This window comes from Leuresthes tenuis, unplaced genomic scaffold (genome assembly GCF_036924035.1).
Source record: "Leuresthes tenuis unplaced genomic scaffold, fLeuTen1.0.hap1 SCAF_17, whole genome shotgun sequence".
Lineage (NCBI taxonomy): Eukaryota > Metazoa > Chordata > Actinopteri > Atheriniformes > Atherinopsidae > Leuresthes > Leuresthes tenuis.
Genome location: NW_027325371.1, coordinates 7184572 through 7201996, shown reverse-complemented (window position 1 = coordinate 7201996; position 17425 = coordinate 7184572). Strand labels below are relative to the sequence as shown.

General features: G+C 42.0%; 2 protein-coding genes across 4 annotated transcripts; both read left to right on the top strand.

The window, feature by feature from the left end:
- Positions 1–350: 350 nt before the first annotated feature.
- Positions 351–2962, top strand: phospho1 (phosphoethanolamine/phosphocholine phosphatase 1). 2 transcript variants are annotated; one of them, XM_072369001.1, is made up of 3 exons: positions 351–695; positions 1038–1125; positions 1604–2962. In XM_072369001.1, the coding sequence occupies exon 3, from the start codon at positions 1642–1644 to the stop codon at positions 2407–2409; it is 768 nt and encodes a 255-aa protein (XP_072225102.1). In that variant the 5' UTR covers positions 351–695; positions 1038–1125; positions 1604–1641; the 3' UTR covers positions 2410–2962. The 2 variants fall into 2 exon arrangements, with proteins under 2 accessions (XP_072225102.1, XP_072225101.1); XM_072369000.1 differs by lacking the exons at positions 351–695; positions 1038–1125 and adding an exon at positions 1251–1317 and having other exon boundaries at positions 1592–2962.
- A 2394-nt stretch (positions 2963–5356) lies between these two features.
- Positions 5357–16738, top strand: eftud2 (elongation factor Tu GTP binding domain containing 2). Of its 2 annotated transcripts, XM_072368337.1 has the most exons (28): positions 5357–5485; positions 6135–6250; positions 6332–6494; positions 7115–7193; positions 7372–7447; positions 7641–7706; positions 7786–7821; positions 7923–8013; positions 8104–8186; positions 8294–8460; positions 8673–8797; positions 8876–8939; positions 9027–9117; positions 9248–9383; positions 9624–9751; positions 9950–10143; positions 10232–10343; positions 10427–10567; positions 10705–10806; positions 11071–11153; positions 11318–11404; positions 12220–12346; positions 12886–12973; positions 13079–13197; positions 13490–13584; positions 13680–13833; positions 16068–16175; positions 16266–16738. In XM_072368337.1, the coding sequence occupies exons 2-28, from the start codon at positions 6146–6148 to the stop codon at positions 16359–16361; spliced, it is 2916 nt and encodes a 971-aa protein (XP_072224438.1). In that variant the 5' UTR covers positions 5357–5485; positions 6135–6145; the 3' UTR covers positions 16362–16738. The 2 variants fall into 2 exon arrangements, with proteins under 2 accessions (XP_072224438.1, XP_072224437.1); XM_072368336.1 differs by lacking the exon at positions 5357–5485 and having other exon boundaries at positions 6101–6250.
- The last annotated feature ends 687 nt before the right edge of the window (positions 16739–17425 follow it).

Sequence of the window (17425 nt, the reverse complement as noted above, 5' to 3'; positions counted from 1 at the left end):
TCCAAGCTTTATCCTCAAATATTAAAAATACAACTCAACCCTTCTGTATCCTGCCATTACAACAGAGATCTGAGGGGGAAAGTGTCTTCCTGCTGTGCTGATTGTCACATCTTCCTGTGGAAGAATGATGCCTTTGTGGTCTGGTAGGAAAATAATAGGCTTTTAAAATTAATGTTAACGGTCTATTAATTCTTTTTTTTTTTTTTTTTTTAACCACCAAACAAGTCATAAACATTACATTTCCATTTCCACATTTCACCTTTATCTAAGAGCTGCCACAGCCAACATGTGATTCTTCTCTCTGGTACAGTCTCACCTTATGTAAGTGCTTTATTGGGACTTTTTTCTTTTACTGTATTCTGAGATCAGGGAACGAATAATGATACAATTACTTGACGAACAAGTATTCCTTCGGGTGGATTCAGGAAACGGAACAGCCTATTTGCTTTGAAAAGTGTCTCTTCTCTTCCTTCCCCCCTTCCTTACGCCCCACGGTGCCCCCTAACACCCTGTTCTCTTGTGAGTGTCGTGAGCGCGCGCAATGGGCTGCTATTAAAGGGGCGGGCTTGGAGGCGCGTGCACGTTCACGGCGGCTCCGGTGGTTTTGAGAGGAGCATAAAAGTGCCTGAACGGCCGGCGGAACTCTCTGAGACCGGATTGGACCTGACTGGCAGCGGGGATCGGAACCAGCGCCGGTGAGAGATTTTTTACAAGACTAAATCTAAGCTGTCATTAAAAATGGCAATTAGAAAGTGGTGCTAGTCCTTATGAGAGAGAATTAACTTTGCTGTCAGCCTGTAAAGATGGCAGTTTGACAAGTTGTTAGAGTATACTTGATTTGTTTCTGCATTGTACTCTGACCTTAAACTGCCAAACACCGTTTTTCTGTTGTTGCAAAGATGTTTGTTAACCTTTCATTTTGACACGAGCCTTTAAATGACCTGTCGTAATGGTGATAATGATTTAGTCCAGGACGGTTAAAAGCACAAACCGATACATTATTGCTCTGCTTTCTCATGTATTTCTTTACCATGCAGCGCAGGTTCAACCAGTTGCACAGCTCGAAGGCGTCAAGCTGCTGCAGGGGATATCCGCTGCGGCTGCCGGCATAAACGTCAATCCGAGGTACGCAGGCTTTACCTGGTGGGGCTTCTCTTTTTAAATCGCTTGCAGGGTCTGCATGGCGCTCCTGGTTTTATCCTGATCCAGAGTATACTCTTCACTATAACTTCTATGCGGATCGACCCTCTCAGCCTAAGTTTTGTATGGTTGAAGGTGCATCTTCTGGGCTGAAAGGACTGCTGGTTGGCTGTTTTGCTCTCTTTATAGATATATCTCATACCTTCTTAATATATCAATATATTATCTTTAAAATATGACTCTGTTTTGCTTCCTCCCAACCCCCATCCTCATTTATGCATTGATGTTTCCCAGAGAGTCATCCATAGCCTCCACCTTAAGTGGCCTGTGTTGCGTCAGATGCTTGAGAGTGGAGGTGCAGGAGTGAAGATTTGATGCCACTTGGCAACATTAACGGGTGTGGCATAGGGAGTCATGGGGGATTCAGTCTTCACCTGCTGTTATGTCCCACCTCACCCTCCAGGCGAGGAGGAACCCCACAGGTCCAGCCGCTCAGAGATCATGGCCTCCCATTCAGCTCGCATCTCCTCAGACAAGCGCTTCCTCATCTTCTTTGACTTCGACGAAACCATCGTGGATGAAACGAGCGACGATATGGTGGTGCAGGCCGCCCCGGGGCAGCACCTGCCCGCCTGGCTGAAGGACACCTACCAGCCCGGCCGCTACAACGAGTACATGCAGCGCGTGCTGGCCTACCTGGCAGAGCAAGGCGTCACCGAGAGCGACATACGCAACATCATGGAGAAGATACCAGCCTCCCCCGGCATGCTCACCCTCTTCCAGTTCCTCCGCACCCGGCCTGTTCAGGACTTTGAGGTGGTGCTGGTGTCCGACGCCAACACATTCTTCATTGAGTCTTGGCTCCGACGCACCGGTGCCCGTCAGCTCTTCCACCGAGTCTTCACCAACCCGGCCACCTTCAACAAGGACGGGCGACTGGTGCTGCGGCCCTTCCACTCCCACGACTGCCCACGTTGCCCAGACAACATGTGCAAGCAGGTGGTCGTCAGGGACTATGTGGCGCGCAGGACGCAGGAGCGCGGCCGCCCCTACCAGAGGATCTTCTACGTGGGAGACGGAGCCAACGACTTCTGCCCAGCGTCGTCCCTCGGGCCCAGAGACGTGGCATTTCCGCGAAGGGACTTCCCCATGCACCGGCTGATCACGGAGACCCACGAAGCCATGCCCGGGGAGTTCAAAGCGGTCACGGTGCCTTGGGTGAGCGGGGAGGATGTGGTGCAGCGGCTAAGGAAGCTGGTGGCAGAATAGTGGATCAGAGAGACAGAAAGAGGAGCAAAGAGCGTTAAAACAGCCAGCTGCCACTTTAAAACATGTTCTCAGGTAAAGATAATCCCAGAAATGCATAAGTGATTGAGTTTAGCTGTAAAGTGAAAATTGGACAAATCAAAGGCCCATCAAATGTCATGTCATAACAATCTTTAAACAATCTTGCCTAAAGTCAGGGATTCTACTGTTTTTAGCTCAGTGAGTATTCCCATGCCAATATTATCTCTTCTCTTTTTTTAAATGAGAAGCGATTGCTCTTGAACAGCACTTTTTGAATATGTAATGGGAAATTGTGGTGTCGGTTAATCAAATGAGAGCAACACTGCCATCTGATGGCAACGGGCATTGAAGCGGATCAAGCAATATCTTTTACTGAAATGCTTCTCAGTGCGTGTCTGATTTAGAAATGTATTTTTGTTTGTCAAGGAGTGTGTCTCTGTTTAATTGTTTATCAGTTTGTTGTCTTTACTGTATAGGCTTGGCCTATTGACAAAAAAAAAAAATACACCAGCAGGAATAAAGCCATGAACTGAAACACTGTCTGTCTGAATTACCAAACCGTCAAAGTGATCATTCATAGCCAAGATATAAGTTTTCTTTTCTTTTTTTTTAAATAGCTATTTCTAGATTAAGATACAGTACCAGGAAATGAGTACATTGATTTGAGACATGCATGTGAACAATAAATGGAAAGATTATACACATTTTATATATGATATATACTGAATATAAGGCAAAAACAGAGAGAACAACTCTGATTTAGAGGGTCCCTATTTGGTATGACCAGTGTTGGCCATCTTACTTAAAAAAAAAAAAAAAGAAAAGTAATTAGTTACAGTTACAAATTACTTATCCGAAAATGTAATTGAGTTAGTAACTCAGTTACCTCATTGTAAGAGTAATTCGTTACTCAGCAAAGTAACTGTGACAATTTTTCATGTTCTCTACGCTATTGCGTTCTATAACATCTTTAACGGCAAAGATGTTTATATTAACTGATTGAAGAATAAAAATACTATATACGGTATCTTAGAACATTTGGTATTTATTTGAACTCAATAGATTGCAGCCTGCCATATGACATGCAAATTTAAAATAAAATTCAAGTGCAAAATTAAGAAACGTGTAAACTTGGGTTAAACGAAACTAAGGAAAATCTGACCATTAAGTGGTGCAAATCTCTGTAACTGTATTTTAGGCCTACTGCACAATAAACAGAAAACTATATTTATATATTTGGGCTTGGGTTACCAGCAGCAGCAACAAGTGTCATGTTAGTATGTGTTGATGTGAGGTGCGTCATAAGATTCGGGTTGCTTGAGGCAGATGTGGATATAGTCTTTGTTTCCTGGGCAAAGCTGCATGTTACATAAATATTCTCGCCTTTAATTAAAATGGGCGAGAATTAGTGCCGGGAAATACTGGTTTGAGGATGCTACCTTTGAATTTCCCTGGCTCGTCGCCATTGTCGTTGTCTTGTTGTGTTTGGCAGTCAGATCGTGCAGAAAGACACCGTGAACCGGCGTGATCCGCGCCCCAGCCAATCATCATCGCATTTGCAACGGTGTCATCATCCCCACCCCTGCTCTCTTCGGGCAGCTGATGTGTGGCCAAAACCTGACACCTTGCGCTGCGCCTTATTCAACCAAATTGTAATAACGCGACACTTCACATACTCAGTAATGGCAACGGCGTTGCAACGATGTGAAAAGTAATAAATCAGATAACTTGTTACTGAACAAAAGAATGCCGTTAGTAACGCAGTTATACTCTAACGCCGTTATTACCAACACTGGCCAGCTTTATTCTTCAAGTCACTTTTATTTATTCAACATAGTCTGAATCTCTTAGACAAATTTTCTTGTGACCACTTTAAAAGATTACAAGGAAGCGTAAAATGGTTTTCAAAGAATTAGTTTGAAAAATAAACCAAAAAATAAACTTACTGCAGCTTTGATGTTCTGCACGAGTTTTTTAATTGTTTTTTTTGTCCCATGACAAAGACAAGCTGTTGAAATTAAGATATAAGCAACTTAGAAAACAATTAGTTTATCTTCATCCTACCTTATAAGCAGGGTGCGATGACCACACAACAGTGTGAAAACATGAAAACTGTTGAGTCTTAAAGATAAGCCTTTCACTTAGGCTACATAACGTAGGCGGTAGGCCTATTTTGAACGTGAATTTAACCTCTGCATTTGCAGAAATATTTTCCCAAAATATTGTTTTTAAATTTGTCAAATACAAATAAAATTTCAATTCTTTCCCGATATCAGTTTAACAGAAAACATGAAATACCGCAATGTGTTGTCAAGATGGTTTTTTTTTCTTTTTTAATGATTAATCTGATAGTCTATAGGTCAGACTAAGAAAACGGTCTATTTTTTTGTTGTGGTCCTGTAAAATACGACGATCCCCACCATCCCCACCGGCAAATCGCACCCCGGCTATAATTACCTGAGATAGTGTTATTCTTCTCAGAGCCACGAATTATGCTTTTATGATTTAAGCTCGTCATCCTTCAGTAATCTAATACATAACCAGAGTCACCTGTATGATTGGTATGCTTCTCTTTTTTTCCGTTACGAGTATATCTAAGAAAGTCTCTATTGTCCAATTCCATCTAGCGATTAAGGAGCGTGGCTATAGGTAGAATGTTTATGTGAGAGAGCCTGCATTAGGTCTTCCAAACTAGTTCAAGTCCAGCATTTACTAAGTCATTTTCGTGATTCAGATGTTCTATTTGGTACATAACATATCCAGCGTGCGACGTTTTAATGGGCGTATCAATAGGTTTCAGTAAATACATTCAAATTAGTCCAATGTCACAAAAATACCAAATTATGTGAATTTATGCAACGATGTCACCAATCGAAAGGGGGCGATTATGAGCTGGACGTTCTCCTCGTCTTTAGACTAAAAAGTAGAAGAAGAACGGCGGAAGTAACATCTCGGGCGCATGGGACTGTTTGAATAATTGTTTGTCCTGTGATTGCAAAACCAACTTTTTTATTGATTTGGAATTGATATTTACTGGCTACTGTATAACAAGATACAGGTACGTGTATTTAGTAACGTGCAATGCAGTTAGCAACGCGACGTTTGCTGGCGTTAGCTCAGTCAGAACAACGTAACTCCGACGTCGCTTCCAGTCCATTCATTTGTCCTATTGCTAGCCTGCTAGCATGTTAGTTACCCAATTATAATTTAAACATAATACAAGCTTTTTATGTTTACTCGTTGTGTTTTGGAGTGCAACTGATTAACTGGCCGTGGAATAAGCCCGTGAACTTAAACAAACGTCACTGTGAAAACTCAACCTGTGCGGCGGCGGGATGCGATGTTAGCAGTAGCTGTTGTGGTTACGGTTGATTCTTGGTAATGAAGGATAGCTTTCACCGGCATTGGAAAACCGATCTAAACTCCTCTTATACGGGAAACGTTGTTCTCTAAGAAGATGTGAGCATTAAGACTATTATTGGTATATAATGAATCACAACAGCACGTGTCTGTTTTCTAAAAAAATCTCTTGACAAAGTTTAAGAGGGAAAATATACTACTAAGACTACATATGCACCTTTTTACAGGATAACTTATCTTTGGAGTTGTAAATAAATCTTTATTTACTTTCCTGATGAAATAATGTGATATGCATTTGCGTCAATCACGAGCATGGCATTACTTAAAAACGTTCACCTGTCATTCAGTTCTGTACAAGATGGAGGCTGATTTGTATGATGAGTTTGGGAACTACATCGGTCCTGAGCTCGACTCTGACGATGATGATGAAGATCTGGAAGCAGAGGACAGGGACGTTGATGAGGTACTTTACGATCATAACTGTGTGGTCCTTTTGTTTGTTGAAGCTGCTTGTGCACATCTGTCATACTTTTTATCTTGTCAGGGTGATGAAGATGATGATGACGAGCCTGCAGATGCTGATGATGATGTCCCGGGCATGGAGGTGGTCCTGCATGAGGACAAGAAGTACTATCCCACAGCGGAGGAGGTTTATGGGCCAGAGGTGGAAACTATTGTACAGGAGGAAGACACACAGCCTCTTACAGGTTGGAGACATTGTTAAGCAAACATTTGCTTTGTAAAGTTACCATAAGGGGCTTTGTGCACTTGGCTTGGCTGGTAAATTGAAGCCAAGATAAACCTTGTTTCAGAGCTAGCTCATAGCCAGTGTCTAATTTCAAATAAATTTTTTGTTTAAACATCCGAAGAGGCTCTCAACCAGGAGAACTGTTGGTGCTTTTGCACAAAGTTATTGAAAGTCTAAAGAAAATAAACTCTGCTGAGAGTGATATTGTGATGGTCAATTAAATGTTTTGGCTTTTCATGTTAAAAAAACGAAACTTGAAGAGCCCATTTTTTGTTGCTCTCATTTTTCATCTAACTTTGGACAATTTGTGCTTCTGAAAGCTGTCTGAGTGCCTTCACTGTTTTTATTTCACCAGCTTTGTTTTATAAAACCCTGCTAAGAACAAGATTTCCACCACAGTTTATTAGTTTCTTTGGTGGCATTTTGTTTTCCTACTTAATCAGTGTCTCAGAGTGTTTTATATGCAAATAGCCTATAAATATTAGATATTCGTTTTATTTATTTATACTTTATTAATACGTAATCAAACATTTGTTAACAGCAGATCAAATCAAATTATTTTCTCTCTATTCTCTCTAGAACCCATCATCAAGCCTGTGAAACACAGGCAGTTCACTCTGATGGAACAGGAGTTACCTGCCACTGTTTACGACATGGAGTGAGTTATCTGTGTAGAAACCTGTTAACACACATGTATCTTCATTTTTTTTGCATTGATTTGTTTCCAATGTTGATCGTGAATGTTACAGCTGGTATGTGGTTCATAATGTCTTATTTACATGCAGTATCTGTATTCCTTTTTAAAGTTGTGATATTCTTCCTCTCGCTTTCGGCAGGTTTCTTGCAGACCTGATGGATGGTCCTGAGCTGATCCGTAACGTCACCCTCTGTGGTCACCTCCACCATGGCAAGGTTAGAGCGTATGTCTCTGCATTAGTCTCCTCACTCTGTGTTCCGAGTTAGAGCCCATCCACAGCATTTTGATAAGGAGAACATGTGTTTGAAAGTTGAAGAATTTGTTTCTAACTTTGTGGATTCACAAAGTTAAAAACTGTGGATTCATCTGCTGCTCTTGGAATCTAATGAAAGTGTTGTTTCCATTCAGACCTGCTTTGTGGATTGCCTGATTGAACAGACACACCCAGAAATTAGGAAGAGGGATGACGTGGATGTAAGTGTTTTCCACAGTAATTCAGTATCTTTTCACCTAATTACACTCAAATCCTACATATATATTTGGCTCTTTTCAGCTCCGGTACACAGACATCCTCTTCACAGAGCAGGAGGTGAGTGGTTTGCTCGAGTTGTGGTTGAATTTACTTCATAAGATTGTTTAATTTGCCTTTGATTTTGGCTCATATGCTTGTTTCTGGTACATTTTTCATAGAGAGGAGTTGGCATCAAAAGTACTCCTGTCACGATGGTCCTGCCTGACTCCAGAGGAAAATCCTATCTTTTTAACATCATGGATACACCAGGTGTTGTATTTTAACAGGATAACTAACTCTAACCCACAGAATAACCAAAAAAAAAAAAAAAACCTGACAAATTTTGTATCTCCCTCCCAGGACATGTGAACTTCTCAGACGAGGTTACGTCTAGCATGAGGATCTCAGATGGCGTTGTCCTCTTCATAGACGCAGCAGAAGGAGTGAGCCGCTTTCTTTTTGTTATTTTCACCCCCCCCCCCCCCCCATATAATACTCTGATATTCTGCATTCGTCCACATGAGGTAGAGCTTTGTGTATCTCTGCCTAGGTGATGCTGAACACAGAACGTTTGATCAAACATGCTGTTCAGGAGCGCATGGCCATCACCATCTGCATCAACAAGGTGGATCGGCTCATTGTGGAGCTCAAACTGCCTCCAACAGATGCTTATTATAAGCTTCGCCACATTGTGGATGAGGTCAACGGTTTGCTCAGGTAATTCTGGAAGATATTCTCTTTCAGTGTGTGTAAAAGCTGAAGGTTTTTAAAGCTCTTTTTAAAGTTAGAAAATAGCTTTTTTGGTGGATTAATTTACCTTAAAGAATGACAGCTACTTTAATCTTAAGGACGTTTTACCAGTGATCCACAGCCGTTGGGACAAATCAATATAGAAGACACTGTAATTGGAAATGTCTCCTCTCTTTCAGTACATATTCCACAGATGAGAACTTGGTGGTGTCTCCCCTTCTTGGAAATGTGTGCTTCGCCAGCTCTCAGTACCACATCTGTTTCACCCTGGGGTCCTTTGCAAAGATCTACTCAGACACCTATGGTGAGATGATTAATCTGTAAACCCAATAATAACCACAGTTTGTATAGGAGTCACTTACTCCATTTTGTCTTTTTATAGGTGATATTAACTATAATGAGTTTGCAAAGAGGCTCTGGGGAGACATTTATTTCAACCCCAAAACGTGAGTAGCCAGCTAAGATTCCAGCAGATGTGAAATCGTCCTCTTCAGCCATGTTTTCACTGTGCATTTCCTTTGTTTTCCGTTTAGTCGCAAGTTCACAAAGAAAGCTCCCAGCAGCAACTCCCAGCGCAGCTTTGTGGAATTTGTCCTGGAGCCTCTCTACAAGATCCTCTCACAGGTTGGACATGTCTTTATTTTTTCTTCTTTAACGAAAGCAACACAACCAGCAAAGAGCTCTCTGCCTCCATCGTGCTCAGGATAAACCTCCTCGGTGTGTAATCCTTTTCCCAAATCCGCTTGATGTCTAGGTGGTCGGGGATGTGGACACGTCTCTCCCGCGTGTTTTGGATGAGCTTGGTATCCACCTGACTAAGGAGGAACTGAAGCTGAACATAAGACCCCTGCTTAGGCTGGTCTGTAATCGCTTCTTTGGAGAGTTCACTGGTACGGCTTTATACAGTATTAGTGTGAAGTTTTTTTACCGGTTTATTTTTTTTGTATTTAAATTGTTGCACTACTTAAATGCGAGATAAATACAGTGATTATGCTGCTGCAGAAACTATCAAATACTTGATCTGTATTCCTTATCCTCTCCCAATTACAACCATAATCTAGAGATAATTGTTCATGTTTTACAAAAAGCTATTAATCTTTTTTTATATCTTATGTATGTGCTCCCTACAGGTTTTGTGGACTTGTGCGTGCAGCACATTCCGTCACCACAAGAGGGCGCAAAGACAAAGATAGAACACACTTACACTGGAGGTCTTGACTCAGATTTGGGGGAAGCCATGGCAGAGTGTGATCCTGATGTGAGTATAATAGAGATGCATGAATAGTGTCCTCTTTATTGAGTAGATGGACCAGTTGACAGCATACAGCTGGAATCTCTTCATGGTGGTTTTTTCTACATATTCATTTAAAGGTTAATTCAATGGCTTGAAAGGAAGATGCTTTTCTGTCTTTCTGTTCCCTCTACCCTTTCCACATGTCATGTGTGTCATCCTTAGGGTCCTTTGATGTGCCACACCACTAAGATGTACAGCACAGAGGATGGCGTTCAGTTCCATGCGTTTGGCAGGGTGCTGAGCGGGACCATTCAGGCAGGTCAGCCCGTTAAGGTTTTAGGAGAGAACTACACGCTCGAGGATGAAGAGGACTCCCAGGTTTGCACTGTGGGCCGTCTCTGGATTTCTGTCGCCAGGTATCTTCATATGTTTGCTTTATTATGATTGAAGGACCAGAAATCAGTGACTTTTTTAATTAAACTTCAGCATCTGACAACATCTCAGATACCAGATTGAAGTGAATCGAGTGCCTGCAGGCAATTGGGTTCTCATTGAAGGCTGTGATCAGCCAATCGTCAAAACTGCCACAATCACAGAGCCCAGGGGGAACGAAGAGGTGAGACGACAATGAAAAATTCCTCAGTGATCTTTAGGAAAATGAGTCAGATCAAGGTTTACGTTTTTCCTTCTTTCTGCCAGGCTCAGATTTTCAGGCCATTAAAGTTCAACACTGCGTCGGTTATCAAGATTGCAGTGGAGCCAGTTAACCCATCAGAGCTGCCAAAAATGTTGGATGGCCTGAGGAAGGTCAACAAAAGCTACCCTTCTCTCACCACAAAGGTAGGTGTCTGCACAGCTGCTCCGTAGAGGGTCGGTTTGAGTTGAGTTGGTCCCATACCTGTTCACTGTAATTATTCCATTATTTTACTTTGTTTGCTGGACATGTTTGACATGTGAATTGGGTGTTTGTGCCTCAGGTGGAGGAGTCGGGAGAGCACGTCATCTTAGGAACAGGAGAGCTGTACCTGGATTGCGTCATGCACGACCTGCGCAAAATGTATTCCGAGATCGACATTAAAGTAAGAGAAGTTGACTTCTGTGTGTATGGGTCCAGGCTATGAGAGTCATTAAACCATTTTAAAGAATATCTGAAAACTACAGAACTCACGATGGAAACTCTAAAAAGCAATGAAACTGTGTGTTATCTTCCACCTCTGCCCTATATGCAACATGCATGTTATAATAAACAGTTTTCTTAGGTGGATACAAGTATCAGCTGCAGGTGGTGTATTTGTGTAAAGTCTTTGCTTTAACTCAGTAATTTTGCTCATCTTTGCCCACAGGTCGCCGACCCTGTTGTGACCTTTTGCGAAACGGTTGTGGAGACGTCATCACTTAAGTGCTTCGCCGAGACACCGAACAAAAAGTGTGTTTTAAATCTCTCGATTTTCTGAAAGGTTTCTGATGAAATGATATTCGGATTCAGTTCGTAGTGCTTCATTTTGAGTTGTGCGAGTGTGTCCTTCCCTCTGCCTGAGGGTCCACCCAACCCAGGAAGACTGATTGACAGCTGTGTTATTTGATTGACAGGAATAAGATCACCATGATTGCTGAGCCCTTGGAGAAGGGACTTGCTGAGGATATAGAGAACGAAGTGGTGCAAATCACATGGAACAGGTATGGTATAGAAGAAGTTAGCTTCATACTGGCACGTATTCCAGTTAAAGTGACGTCTTAATTAGCAGAAGCGATAAAATGTGCCTTTCATGTCAAACGTGCTCATTTTACTTGGATGTCAGCTTATTAATTTCCCCACCTTTCTGACCATTAATTCTCATTTCCTCTTTGGAAGGGTAAATGAGCAGACATGTAAGAGCGATGATTGGTTCTTTAATTAGATGCTGTCAGGGAAGAAGGTAGAGGAATATAGAAATCTTTAGGGCTGACAAAAGTAATTTCAAAAGCAGTTATTGGACATGCGACATTGCTTTTAAATCCAAAGGTGTGCACTCTGATGAGAAAACCATCAATTTTCATTTTGAAGCTTCCTTGTAGAGGGAAGGGCCATGTGGAGCTAAAACTGTAGCAACCTTTATTCTAGCTGTATAGATAAAACACTTTTCTGTGCTGGAATGTTTCAGCAGTGCAAACGACATCATGGAAATATGTCCTCATTAAAAAAAGAAAAACTCACCATGGCAGTTTGATCAGCTCACTCTCAGTAATTGAATCGTCCACTAAAAGCATGCATGAGTTTTTCCATCCTCCTTGTATGAAGAGCATGCTTGAATACACTCTCTGCCCAGAGCCCTCTTCTCTGCGAGGCCATCTGGACCCAGCAGTGCCAGAACAGGAGTGACACACTTCACATACCCCTGTTCCTCTTCCATTAACCCCTCTGCTCACCCTATCAACCAATCTCCTTAATGTTCCAGCTGACACACAGTGCACACCTCCTCCCAACTTACGGCTGCTCTGTTTCCTCATGACAGGAAGAAGCTGGGAGAATTTTTCCAGACCAAGTACGACTGGGATCTGCTGGCTGCCAGGTCTATATGGGCCTTCGGACCAGACACAACAGGACCAAACATTCTTGTAGACGACACATTGCCTTCTGAGGTGAGTTTTTCCAAGTCACACAATCAAAGCTAAACGGGTGTATAACAGGAGCTACAGCCAGTGAGAGGACACGAGAGGAGGAAACCCTGAGAAAACTGCCGACTGCTCAAGAAACTGAGCAGATTTTGGTTGAATTTGGCAATAACAGCCACGCCTCCATCATGATTTCAGTTCGCAATATCATAACATTTCAGCAGGATTAAGTGGAGAGAAACTTCAAAAAGCAGGAGAACAATACGGACTGAAGAACCAGGTGGTGCTGGTCACATCATTGTGCTTAGTTTAAACTGGGAGCGCTTACATTGACATAAAATAGAGATCCAATAAACTGTACATGTTTATATATCCTGGCCACTAATCTGTGGATAATACTACAAGAAGCTTGTATTTGAAAGTATTCGAATGGTAATGAAAGTAATGATCAGATGGTGTGTCGGTTATGAAGTGGCTCTTATTACGGGCTTTACATACCACTGTATTCCAGAGAAGCCCTTTGATGTTGTCCTAAGCAGTTAAATATGTCTGCCTTTTGCTTGTAGGTGGACAAAGCCCTTCTGGGTTCAGTCAAAGACAGCATTGTTCAGGGCTTCCAGTGGGGCACCAGGGAGGGGCCTCTGTGTGACGAGCGTAAGTCTTCTCTTTGGTGTCGTGGACATTGGATTGTGCCAAAGGAAAATGTTATTTCCTCATCCCTGCTGCATTACCATGACCAAGTCTTTTTGCCGCCCTCAGCCATCAGGAATGTGAAGTTTAAGATCCTGGATGCTGTGATCGCTCAGGAGCCCCTCCACAGAGGAGGAGGCCAGGTCATTCCTACAGCCAGGAGAGTGGTGTACTCTGCATTTCTCATGGTGAGGTCATTCTCCCCTCCCCTCATCTGACCCCCCCCGACTTTCCTTTAATCCACACAGTCTAAAAACATCCCATTACCTTGATTACGGTTTGGAATTTTGCTGATGTGCTTTATTTTTAATTCTAATAATATATATATATATTTTATCCCACATTTGGCCTCTGTCTTTGCCCTCTTTGGCTCGTGCACAGCTTTTAAAAAAAATCCATCAGCGGTTTTACATGAGAATGCCAGTGTTTTTTCCAGGCTTTTTGTCCATGCATTAATGTTTCGGGTCCTTTGTGTCCCAGGCCACTCCGAGGTTGATGGAGCCATATTACTTTGTGGAGGTTCAGGCTCCAGCTGATTGTGTGTCAGCGGTCTACACAGTGCTAGCTCGGAGAAGGTTAGTTTGTCAAAGCGGCTGAAAATATTAATTCTGACATCACGCAACAGAAATGTCCGTTTCTTAAAATTACTCTTGTGTTTCTCATCTATCAGGGGTCATGTCACCCAGGATGCTCCTATTCCTGGCTCTCCACTCTACACAATTAAGGCTTTCATCCCGGCCATCGACTCCTTTGGCTTTGAGACGGACCTTCGCACACATACACAGGGTCAGGCCTTTGCTCTGTCTGTGTTCCATCATTGGCAGGTAAGATTTAGTGACTCTCACCTGGTTTTCACCTGAAGAATGAGGTTCTTATGCCGTAAAATATGGAATTTGTCACGATAATGTCCAGATCTGGATAAATATGGAAAAACATTTATATTTTTTTAAAAAAGTGAATTTTTTTTTTTTTTAAAAGAAGAATTGATTAAACCCGAAGAGTTCCTTTCTCTTAGAGTTTATTGAAAAGATGGACACAGTGATGTCACCTCTTGGTTTATCTACCAGCATGTTTTTCAAGTCACTGACTGAGAGCCACAGACACAATGCAAGCTTGAAAGATTTGTAAACCAATTATTTACCCCACAAACGAAGATGAGTAATAGGATATTAGAGTCTGTGCCTGTTGGTGGTGTTCGGAGCAGGTCTGTCCCACCACTGCGTGAGAGACGGAGTCAGCTTTATGATTTTGTCATTGTGCTCATCACTGATTCCATGTTTATTCCTGTGAAACAACAAAGGATGAAGATGTTCTGATCTTATTTGTAAAAGAGATTAAACAAAGATGGGGGAACCAAACTAAAGCGTAGTATATTCATTATGTTGAGGCGAGGCTGGTTCACTGCCTCTTTGTGCAGACATGTTGGTGCTGTTTTGAACCGTTTTAACATTGCAGCTTGAATCAAACATTTCAAATCAACCTGGAAGTTTTAAAATGGAGAATATGTTGGAAGCCTGACTAAAAGAAAAACTGTGTCACATTACATTGCATTTCCATAATAATCTACTTTTGAATCTGAACCTGAGATTTCTATTCGGCTGTTACTATGGCGAGCAGTTGGTTTGCATGTTTTACAGCATTCAGATTTTCTTCTTTATCCTCCTTTCACCCGTACACACGAACAAAGTCCCATGTTTCCTTGCTCACTTTGGCACACATTTCTGGCAGCTTGTGCTACAGTGTAACCGACCTCGTGCACACGTCTGCCACTCTGGTTAAACTGCTTTTGATGGGGAGGGAAGCGGAGTGTTGAGTCATTACTTTTTAAGTACTTTTTTGCGTCTCTGTCTGACATGTATTTGTTTCTGCACTCTGCAGAGCTGTGTCAGGGAAAATTAACTCCACGTAGGGTAGATTAATACTTCACTGTAAAGTCGCTAATGTGCCAACCAAAAGACAGTCGTCTGCGGTGAAATAATTTCATGTTCATCCTCTAAACTTATGTTTTGTCCCCTTGAGGTGAAAATACAAGTGTCTGACAAGAAACGAGACATGAATTATTTATTTATGTGTACAACACGTATAATAGCTGCAGTGGTCCTTTGGGGACATAAAGAATTAATGAAAATGGCTCATGACAGAATGGTTTCTGTTGTTGTATTCACAGCATTTCCCCAGTTTCAGTATCAGGGTGAGGAAGTTTGTTGATAATACTCTCTTGTATAGACCAGAGTCTGTACCCGATGCAGTCTGGATCATCTCTCCTGCTCTGGTCTTTGAGAGAAGCCATTCCTGCTAGCACCATATTGATTCAGTTGCCCTAGATAATAATAAGAATAACACGAGTCCCTGAACTGTGTTGTTTGGCCCATTAAACTCAAGAGGCTATATTGCGCCTCCGTCATTAGTTTGATCGTGTGCTGCCAGTATTGGCATGCTAACAGCACAGTGTTTGAGTTACTGTTGTTAACAGCTCTCATCCATCTGTTGATTGGGCTTCAGCCACTCCATTGATTATTCTTTTCCTCCAGTAAAAATCTCCCTGAGGCTTGGAAAGTCGTATTTAGCCCCCTCTAACCTACTTATTTCAGATAAAACATTCCTAACAAGTCTCCTCTTGCTCTTCTGTGTCTCTTACTCAGTACAGAATGTTTTATAAATCCCTGGCACTGAGCTGTTTCGTGAAGATCGTTCCGGGAGCTCCACAAGTTGATGATTTTGGTGAATCCTTTAAAAGCCTGTCCGCTCCCATGTATTCTAACTCACCCTGCTAACTTTGCATTGTTGCTCTGCTGGCCACATTGGAAGGAGTGACAGCACTTCTCCTTCCATCACGATGATGGATGTACTCCTGACTCAGTAACAACGGGACACATTTGCTGCTGAATCACATATTTAATGAAAGGTCGAAGCCACTATGAGAAATGTCCACTCAGCTTATTAACGCTCAAGTTTTGTGTCGTCAGATTGATTGTTGATTGTACACATCTGAATGTTACTGGGAATTCAGCTGATGTTCGCGCCTTTGTCTGTTTTTACCATCTGGTCCTTCTTTCAGATTGTTCCTGGTGACCCCCTGGATAAGAGTATTGTGATCAGGCCTCTTGAGCCCCAGCCTGCCCCCCACCTGGCCAGAGAGTTCATGATCAAGACCCGAAGGCGCAAGGTAGGCCTTCTGTCCACCTGTTTATTCCTTTCCTTTTCTAACTGCAGTTGTTTTTTGCACAGACAGTGTTTTGTCTTGTTTGCTCTGCAGGGTCTGAGTGAAGATGTGAGTATCAGCAAGTTCTTCGACGATCCTATGTTGTTGGAGCTGGCAAAACAAGACGTGGTGCTTAATTATCCCATGTGAGATCACCACCGTCACTGGACATTCAACAGATAATGCTACTTTTTCCAAGGAAAATGGGTAAAATCGGATTGAGATGGGGTTATTTCAGGTCCCCATGGCTTCTTTTTCTAGCATGTTCTGTGTCCCGCTGGAAACGTCACAGTTGATTAGTTTGATGAAAACCATGCAGAACTGTAACTGTCAAACATTGCAACATTTTGTTGCTTCTTTTTTTTTTAATATGTACAAATTATCATTGTTTTTGTAGCATAAAATAACTTTGAAGTTGGGCAAAAAAAAGAGTGGGTGTTTGATCTGGTGTATGTCTGAATAAAATGTTTTAAATTCTAAGACAGGTGTTTATGTTGCTTTGTACTCCAATATAACGGGTTTTTTTATTGTTTTTTTTTACCATGAAAGTTGTGATTATGGCTGTAATTAAGGATGTAACATGATAATGTTGGCTTGAGTTTGAATTCTTTGTCTGTAGAGAACTTTGCAAAGAAGGTCTTGACTGATTGAGTGACTGGTGACTCTGGGCACGTTGGAGGCGGTGACTGACGGACAGGAAGTGCGATGTTTGAAGGCAGGCAGAGAGGCTAAGATTAGTGACAGAATAACAATGAAACAGGAGTGTTGGAGGATAAAGAAGAAGTTTTAGGATTAAATTAATTTTAAGGCTTATTTTTTGTAAAACTGTTGAATGGTAATCAGTGTAAAGACTGAATGTTGGCAGAGGAGTTCTTAAAATCCTAACAGGTCTGTGAGGTAGGTCAAACAATGGGTTTGGACAAACTGCTGTGGACTTGATGATGATGATGGATACATGTCTTAACACATGAACCACAAAATGCAGCTTTGATGAGTTATGCTCTGATGTACATGGATGAGATCAGCACAAAGCGTTTTCTCTCTCTTTCTAGTCTCTGACATCGACTTGTATTGTCACATGCTGCGATTGTAGTTAATAACCGTGTCCACAACCCCAAATCCAATTTGCTCATCTTGAATTCTACAGCAGCAGCATGTCTTAAAAAAGCTGGGACAGGGCCATGTTTACCACTGTTCTCTTAACAACGGCCTGT

Bases quoted from the DNA above. Each gene is read 5' to 3' on its own strand.
- phospho1 (XM_072369000.1), top strand. From the start codon at position 1,266: ATGGTTGAAGGTGCATCTTCTGGGCTGAAAGGACTGCTGGTTGGCTGT. The intron at 1,318-1,591 runs CTCTCTTTATAG...GTTATGTCCCAC, and splicing joins ACTGCTGGTTGGCTGTTTTG to CTCACCCTCCAGGCGAGGAG.
- eftud2 (XM_072368337.1), top strand. From the start codon at position 6,146: ATGGAGGCTGATTTGTATGATGAGTTTGGGAACTACATCGGTCCTGAG. The intron at 8,461-8,672 runs GTAATTCTGGAA...CCTCTCTTTCAG, and splicing joins GAGGTCAACGGTTTGCTCAG to TACATATTCCACAGATGAGA. The intron at 10,344-10,426 runs GTGAGACGACAA...TCTTTCTGCCAG, and splicing joins AGCCCAGGGGGAACGAAGAG to GCTCAGATTTTCAGGCCATT.